This window comes from Meleagris gallopavo, chromosome 11, assembly GCF_000146605.3.
Source record: "Meleagris gallopavo isolate NT-WF06-2002-E0010 breed Aviagen turkey brand Nicholas breeding stock chromosome 11, Turkey_5.1, whole genome shotgun sequence".
Classification (NCBI taxonomy): domain Eukaryota; kingdom Metazoa; phylum Chordata; class Aves; order Galliformes; family Phasianidae; genus Meleagris; species Meleagris gallopavo.
In genome coordinates, this window is record NC_015021.2 from 5,444,187 (window position 1) to 5,453,176 (window position 8,990).

At 40.0% G+C, this 8,990-nt stretch overlaps 1 protein-coding gene across 1 annotated transcript in view; it reads left to right on the forward strand.

The window, feature by feature from the left end:
- NYAP2 (neuronal tyrosine-phosphorylated phosphoinositide-3-kinase adaptor 2) overlaps positions 1-7,618 on the forward strand; it is a 57,616-nt gene extending 49,998 nt beyond the window's left edge. The window contains exon 3 of the mRNA XM_031555069.1: positions 6,459-7,618. Coding sequence (XP_031410929.1) covers positions 6,459-7,603 — 1,145 coding nt within the window. The 3' untranslated portion in view covers positions 7,604-7,618. The remainder of the gene's footprint in view (positions 1-6,458) is intronic.
- The last annotated feature ends 1,372 nt before the right edge of the window (positions 7,619-8,990 follow it).

Consider the following 8,990-nt stretch of genomic DNA (forward strand, 5'->3'; position numbering starts at 1 on the left):
CCTCTTTGCTCTTTCCTACTGTCATGTTTTAGAAAAGCAAAGTGTAACTTGCAGGGAAAAGACTCGTGTCCATGAGGATGGTGCTGTTCTGAAGGCTGTTTTTTCTTCATGACAAAGATTCGTTCTTTGATGTTACTCTGACCCACTGCTAATGTTTCTCTGGTTGTGTGCTAAGATGTTTGTTCTGTGCACGTAATTTATGGCTCTTCAGTGTAAAAGCATTTGCCACTGAAAATTCCTTGGATAAGAAAAGATACCTCCAATAGGCACATTTAATATTTGCTTTTGTTTTCTACTGTGGCTTTGTGATGATGGGAGCCACTGTGCAAAGGTTGATATTAACAACAACAAAAAACCTTTCCTAAAACATTTTAGAGTTCAAACTGGCAGAAGACACATGTGAATAAGTGGCATTAAGGGCTGAAATGACATCCGAAGCCCTGGGGCCTGTGACAGAGATACAAATTAAACTCAGGTCTCCTGAGTACCAATCTCTTGCACAGTTCAGAGGACTGTGCCTTTTTAAATTCAGTCTCACTCAGAATATTCAAAATTCATCTTCAGAGATAATGAAATCAGACCCAGTATAAGCACTGGTGCACAAATGCTCTTTTGATCAGGTGCACCTTTGAACAAGGAGCTCATTTCGTAAAAGCTAGTGGGGTTACTTACGGTCTTGAACTTACACCACACACCTGCATGCACACGTAGGTTCTTTGCAGCCCTAGTGCGGGATTTTCTCCATTCAGTTGTGTGCTGTAAATCAGGATCTGTGCATCTTTGGTTCACTACCCAGCAAGTTCAGGGTTTAATTAAAGAAATTCCATTTCCTTTCACTCCCGGAGGCTCTTTTTGATAGAGGTATCCCTCAAAATGCAGCATGATTAATTTCTTCTGCATTTAGAATAATATTTGTAAGAATTAAAAAAACTGCTAGGCCTCAAATCATTCTTTTATTCAGAAAGAAATTGAATGCTGTGGCCTCTTTCAGAAATTGAAAGGGAAGAATTGTATGTTACACGTATTTTTATTCTGTTTGAGTGAACAGTGCAATAAATCAGCTTGGTCTCCAAACTACAAAAGCTGGCAAAACACCTAAAAGATAGAAAATGACAAAATCCATTTTAGTTTTCAGATGTTTTCACTCATTCTTTATACAGTAAGCAACGAGTAAAAAACAATGTGATAACATATTTTCATATTTCACTCTCTCTTTAAAGAGAAAAAAAAAATACTGCAAGAGGATAGGATGGCAAGCAGAGTTCTGTATTTCCAAAATGAACTATGAAAGATGGATCATCTGAGCATGTCTGAAAGCTACGCATAACCTTTGTGCTACAAATACCTCGTTTCAAAAAATGTCATATTCTGCTTATTCAATGGGGTTCCGTAAGGCTATTTTAAGCACTGTGCCACTTGCTTCCAGATCAGAACTGAAGTTATTACTGCCAGCATGTTTGGTTTTCCTTTCAGTTTATTAGAGGCAGATAATTGCTTGGCACTAGATTGGCAATAAATATAGACAGTTGCTGCTCAACAGGTGTAAACTCAGTGCAGTTGGGCTTTATTTGCAGGGGTGGTAGTGCTTCCAGTTCTTCAGCTGTGGTAGGTTTGGCAATTAGGAATGCTGAAGACAGAGCCCTTAGCACAGCACCTGAGCAACAACCTGGGCAGCAGTGGCAGCGCCTGTGGTGGCTGCTGAACTGCCATCCTCCAAGCATCTCTGTGCTGTTCCCTGCAGCCCTGGCAGTGAATTGCCTTTGTGCTCTGCAATAAAAGCATCCACAGGGGCTTCATGAGGCAGTTTTGCATGACTAGCTAGGGAAGTGGCACCTGGCAGAGAGAGAAATTGTCCTCACCTTCATCTTACCATCTGACTTCTCAAGTGGTGAGAAAAATAGAGCTGAGTGAAAGACAAAAATCTCTCTTAGGAAAACCCTTATGCTATTTTGTGGAGAGGGAAGGGAGAAGGGAATTGACGTGATTGGAGATAATAAAAATCCAGAAACTTTTGTTTTGGGAGGAGAGGTTTTGAAAATATCCAGTTCAAAAGAAACTCTCCAAATATTGAATGTATGTGTCTCTGCAGCCTCCAGCTGATCACATCAGCTTGGTGCTCTCTGTTCCCCATCTCAGCTGAGGTAGTGCATGGGGACTGCAGGTAGTTGGGGAACCCATGGCCACCAGCTGTTTCTTACTGTCTGCAGGTTCTGAGAACTCCTTGTGGGCAATACTAATGCCAACTCAGTTTCACTATTTGTTTATAAGTAGATCAAGAAATTGACATGCAATGTCATGATTAACTGGGTCTTCTTGCCTGTGGGAATTAACAAAGAGCAAGTTTATTTCTAATTGAAAAAGCAATGGCAGATTTTTGCTACTCTCCGCAAAGAAAAACTCACTTTACAGACCAACGATAGTCCTTGTCTATGCCTCAGTATCCCTCAACTTATAGGAGCGCCCAGCTTGCTGGAGTAGATGAATGAACGATCCCTGGAGTGGAAGAGCTGCATCCTTCAGTGACAGCAGTGGCTGTCAGAGCAGCACCCTGAGGAAGCAAGATCCAGATCAGAGCCTATAGAGGACCGCAGGAACTTTCATATTTTTCCATTTACCTTTGGCTCAGGCCCCATGTGCAATGAAGTACTGGTGGCAGGGTCTCAGGGTGGATTATCAGGGACAAACAAACTGGGGACATGGTAATCCATGTTGAAAAGCACTTAATTACCCCATATTTAGAGCAGATGACACTGCAGTATGTGTATCACCAATATGTCAGCATGGTTTGCTTTTCATAGGAGTTTATGTTCCCAGCAGGCACTGAATGCTTTTTCTGCCTGATAAATGTCAAGTACTTAAAGCAATCTTGCCTGTTCCTCTCAGGAGATTGCCAAATAATCTCCTTTCATTGGCTGTGGGCTCTTGCCAGGGCTTCAGCATTTGTGCACATTTATTCCTGCCAAATGTTGGTAACACAGGAGCTGTACAAATACTCCCTGCTCCTTTTGCTAGTTTTGCACAGCTCTGTTCAGTTTCAGGATTCCTATTTTTTCCTCTATTTCGGAGTAGAGCAGGAATTTGTGTGCAGGTGTTCCATAACCGTGGGTGCTGTGAATTCAGTCCTTTCTATTGAGCAGCATTTCAGACTAAAAATCTTTGTTCAATAAATATGGTGTCTTGCATCACAGCGTTCTCAAAGCTAATTCTATTCATCTCCTGAATGCCCCGCTGCAGCTGAAGGAAGTTCCCAATAGGTGTTGTGCAGCTCCTTTTTTCCCAATCATAATAAAAGATTTCTTTGCTGCTCTATATCCTCTAGGAAGTCTTACTGCACCAAATGTAAATACTGAGTAGCAGATTGGAGGTAACTCTGTAAGGTTTAACAAGTATTTAAAGTATTTAGTTTTAAATTTTAGTTTTAAATTTTAGTTTTAATAGTGCAGTTTATCATGGAGAGAAAAGGATCTTCATAACATATCATCTCCCAGAAATAGATGCTATAATAAAGGAAACTGGCAGAGAAAGAATGCTCTGAATAGAAAGAGGAAAGCAAATCTTTCACCTTGTCATGTTTTATGCTGTGGATCATATGGCAGGGCCAGATCATTTGACCTTTTTGTTGATAATGTCACCAAGATATTTTAGGCTAATGCTACATATTGTGCAATGGCAGATGAGAATGCTATGTGTGTCAGTGCAGCAGTTAATTTCAAACCATGCAAAAATGCTTTACGAGACAGCAGAATGTCACTCATTTTTCCATGACATTTCTCATTTCCTTGTCTATAATGTAATAATGTCTGAAAGTTGTTTGTGTAAACCCCAGCGCTTCGGGAGGGGCATAGATCGCACAGCAGAACCTCATCAGCGTGACAAAAAAATGGTGAAAATAGAAGGAAGAAAGAGGCAAATGATATTTCTAGCAATCCTTGGAAAACATGGCGTTCCTAAACACTTTTATTTTTAAATAAACATCAGTTGAAACTAGCATTGAATGGCAACCAGCACAAGAGCATTTTTTATTACTTTGCTGTCAGTAACATTGCTCCAGATAAAAGATGGAAGAGTGGTGATACAGCTGTGTGACAGAGCTTAGGAGATGTAGATGACAGAACAGGGAACACGGATATACGAATGGCAGAGGAATGGGAATCACTTACATCTCACGTATATGTTAAGGATGTGCACGGTGCATAGGAAGCTGAAATTTGCAGAAAGCCTCTTCTTCCAAAACAGGTGATTTCCAAATGCAGCAAAGTCTGCAAACGGCTAGCTTTACAAACCAGAGTTCAGGTCCTGTGCAAAATGCTCAGCAGCACTCAGGAATTTTGTGCCAGTCTTATTGACAGCCTCTTCGTTTTAATGACACCAATCTGAAGAAGACTGCATTTGCCAGAGTTGTAAATCAGATTAAGAAATGTGTGGAGAGAGGACTGAGCTCAAGCTGATGTCAGTAGAACTTGTATGAATATGATATACAAATAACATATTAAATAGAGAATGGTGGTTTAGCTGGAAGCAGAGCAAGAAAAATCTGATCGTATTGTCAAATACATCAGGAGTAATATTTTCTGTAAAGCCCAAATGATTCACATAGCCTACATCTCATTCCCCAAAGTCTATCATAAGACATTCAAGAAAATTAATTTGGGTTAATTAAAAAGACAAATTTAAAGTACATTAGGATATATCCACAGAGTGAAAACTATCAAGCTACCAAATATGCTTATCTGTAGTAGCTTTTGCATGTCCCTAGCTTGCTCCAAAGTGGAGCACATTAATTGGAACCCTCATGAAACTATAATCTCATTCTTTGTTGGGTTTTTTTTTCTTTTTTTCCTTTCATTTCTGGCTAGCTTTCTTTTTGTTTTTGCTCTCTTATACATTAGTTATATGTTAGATGCATGTTATTAATGAAGAGCAGTCCTGTTACTTCATTTGTAAGCTCACACGTATATCCAAGACTCCTTAGTTCCAAACAAGCCTGGACCTTGTTTAACAGCTGCCCATATTTCTATGCCTTTTAAAAAGTACTGAAGAATTATTTAACAAATAAAGCAGAAGGATGACAAAGCAGTAATGCTGGCCTTGAATCTTCCTCTGACACTGACCAAAGCTCATCAGCAAAATGCAGTAGTGCAGGCGCCTTCTCTGGCAGTGAGCATCCTAGCAGGCTATCGAAACACTGCCTTGCAGCTGGCAGAGCTACTGGCTTTGGGAACACACTGGAAGCTGTTTACAAAAAAAGTATTTTTAACTCTAAGAGTGCTGCTTGGTTGATTTAACATCAGATATTCACTAGCTGCTGTCTGATTGTTGGGTCAGCAAATGGGATCTAGAAATTCTCTGAATTCTGAGTTTGCAGCGATAGATCTGTAGCAGCAAATTGCATAGAGCAATACTATCTGGTAAGAACAGAAAGCTGCCATTCTAAGCCTGGCATGTAGTTTAGGAGTTTAGGAAAAACTTATCAAGAACTGTTTACCTTACAGGAATACAAAGTAGGCTCAGTATGCGTAGTAAATTTCATTTCTGAAGTAGTTTGTTGAATGCATGTAGGATAAAAACTGACTTCAGATAAATATTTGATGAGGTACTCTATTAACCCCAACATTTAGTGAGATATTTTATTAAGTATTTGTGCAAAGAGAACAAAATGAGTTTCATTTGTCTTTAATTCGTCAAAGATAATTTTAAGAAATCCTTAACCTTTTCAAATGAATTTCATAATAATATTTTGATTTCTAATTTCACAGATAAAATGATCTATTGTTTCTAAATAAGCATGTTTCAGAAGGATCTCAATCTATGAAGTATTTTGTTTCTCTTGACTTCGCTGAAGTCTTGTGTATTCATAGGATGAATTCAAATAAATGATTAGGATTATCCCAACAGGACATTTTGCAATATTTTTGTTAGCATTCCCTTTTCTTTTCAGTGCTGAGACAACTGTACTTTATGCAAGATGTTACTGTAAGCAGAAAAGTCTTGATTCATCAATGTGTTACTGCAGAATTGCATCACTGTCATTCCAGTGTGAATGTCCAGGATCTTAAGTGTTCTCTTACAGTCATAATGAGTTCATTTGGATACTTAATTTTATGTCTTTGGCAACTTTTGGGGTTTTTAAAATTCCACAGTGATATTTCAAAAGCATAATGACTAAAAATGGAAAGTCCTCCTGTCCCAACAGTTCGGTAGAGAACAGTTGTCTCAGAGGAGGGGAAACATTCATTAGCTGCTGACTATTGGAGAGTCACAACCTCTAGGAGGAAGATAAGGAGTGTTTTGAATAGGATGCTATTTTTGTAGCTTTGTACTGATATGCTACCAGAAAAGTCAGCAATAGGCTGGTCTCATGAAATCCATTCTAGAATTGTAAGACTGTTACAGAGATCCTATGTTTGACAGAGATTGTAAAATATTTCTGATGAATTTATATTTTGTTCTGTTCACAGTGTCAGCCAAACCAAGACCTCACAGTGATGAATATACAAAGAAGATTCCACCTCCTAAGCCGAAACGAAATCCAAACACTCAGTTAAGCACATCATTTGATGAAACTTACATCAAAAAGCATGGCCCTATGAAGACACCGCTCACTAGGGATGCGTCCTTGTCACAGGTCAGCAGTCCTGCCCCAGACACAGAAGAAGAAGAGCCTGTTTATATTGAAATGGTTGGGAATATACTCAGAGACTTCAAAAAAGATGAAGATGACCAAAGTGAAGCAGTCTATGAGGAGATGAAATACCCTATATTTGATGATGTAGGCCAAGATTCAAAATGTCAATGTGAATATGACCATCACACTTGTTCTTCTCAGTGTGCTACTCCCACAGTGCCTGACCTCGATTTCACCAAGACTTCAGTGCCATCTACTCCCAAGGGCTTGCTTTGTGATATACCCCCACCATTTCCAAATCTGCTTTCTCACAGACCTCCACTGCTGGTGTTCCCACCAGCACCAGTGCAGTGTTCCCCAAATTCTGATGAGTCTCCTCTAACTCCGCTAGAGGTCACAAAGCTTCCTGTTTTAGAAAACGTGTCTTACATAAAACAACAAGCTGGAGCTTCTCCATCTTCATTGCCACCTCATACACCAGGCCATCAAAAAATGGAGAAAGAGCAGATGGTATCTCATGGAACTAGCACCCCTGGGCACACCTCTTCACCTCCTCATCCTTCTACCTTATACAGAACACAGTCTCCACACGGTTATCCTAAAAGTCACTCTGCCTCACCCTCTCCTGTCAGTATGGGTAGGTCTCTTACCCCTTTAAGCCTCAAAAGACCTCCACCTTATGACTCTGTACATTCAGGAAGTCTCTCAAGAAGCTCTCCATCAGTGCCTCATTCTACAGCCCGAAATACATTGCAAGAAGGAGGAAAGATGGTAAATGTCTCAGTCAGTACCTACGGGTCATCATCTCAGAGCAGTTCCCGTTCTCGGACACCTACCAGTCCTCTGGAGGAATTAACCAGCCTCTTTACCTCAGGACGAAGTCTCCTGAGGAAGTCCTCCAGTGGCAGAAGATCTAAGGAACCTGCAGAAAGTAAGTTCTTAATACAATTATTTTTCTCATTCTTACTCATAGAATAACAACTTCCACTGTATTTTACTAAATCCAATACTTGGCAAAAAGCAAATACTGCAGAACTCTGAATTCCATATATAATTGTCTTGTAACTAGAAGAAAAATGATTTTATTAAAACTATGAATGTTGTTAAAGTTAGCGTTTCTAATCCTATATCTTAAAGATTTTTAAGCATGTGTACCACACTACAAAATCTTGTCAGACAGGTGTACAATTAATGGCTTGGTCTTGCAATAGGAGTCAGTTTTCATTAACTTTTCCAGTCATAGCGGTCCCGTGTGAGTTGGGATTTTCTCAGTATCTCACCTTCTCAATTTTGCAATGGATTTTAAGATGATTGTCTGAGCAACTTGTAGTGAAATATCTAGACAGTAGTTTCTTTGGGCCTCTACTGATCACCCTTAACTTTACCAGTAATCACTACGTATATGGTGGAAACCAGAGATACCAGCTTAAAGCATTCCTCCTCTTCCCACTGCCTCCTCCTGTCCTGTACCACAGAATATCTCCTTCAGCTTTGACAGTGAGACTGTGAGACTGTGAATTAATATGAAAAGCAACATGACCTAAAACACATTACCCACACACAGAGGAAAGGATGGGAGGAAATCGTGTAGAAAAACCTTAAGCCAATATTGACTTTGAGTACACTGTATCATAAAACCATTGTGCATTCAGGTATACACAAAGCACTTCTTCTGAGCTAGTGAAATATGGAAGCTCCTAATGAAATCAGCAGGAGTCACAAGTGTGAGTGAAAACAGAATCTGGCACCAATATTTCTCTTGAAAATAAGTGTTCCTGTTCAATGGTCAAAAAGACTGTGTCTTGCAGCGGGACTCAGCCATAACACCTTTTGTCTGAGTGCAAAGTGTGCTCAGTATGCTTTCTCCTGTGACTTCCTTAAAATCACTTTATGACTTTGTAATCTAAATGCCTGCCTAGCAGAAAAGCTCTTTTCAAAAAACAACCAATTTTACATTTGTGTGAGTGCTACATTTTACCCATTTGGCAGCTATAACATGACAGACTGTAGTGGCTTTTGTCTGTTAAAAGAAAGTATTCTTGTTGCCAGGCTAATAAATTAATAGAGATCAGAGATGAATTTTCCACTGATTGCGTTTACGCTGCTCTGTTGCATTACTGGTAGCAGTGAGGTCAGGGCTGAACTTCATCACTTTGGGGCATACTCAGGGGACTCACAGCACTGCTCTGAGTATTCATGGACAGTCCTCGCCTGCTTTTCACCTCTGCTTTTCGATCACAGGCATCCCAGGCTGGTGTGGCCAGGTTACCTTGGTCTGCCTAATGCTGGTAGTGCAGAAGCTCAGGTGAGCAGTGGTTGATCACAGTGGTGACAGTGGGTGCCTGTGGTACCAGTAAGTGCATTG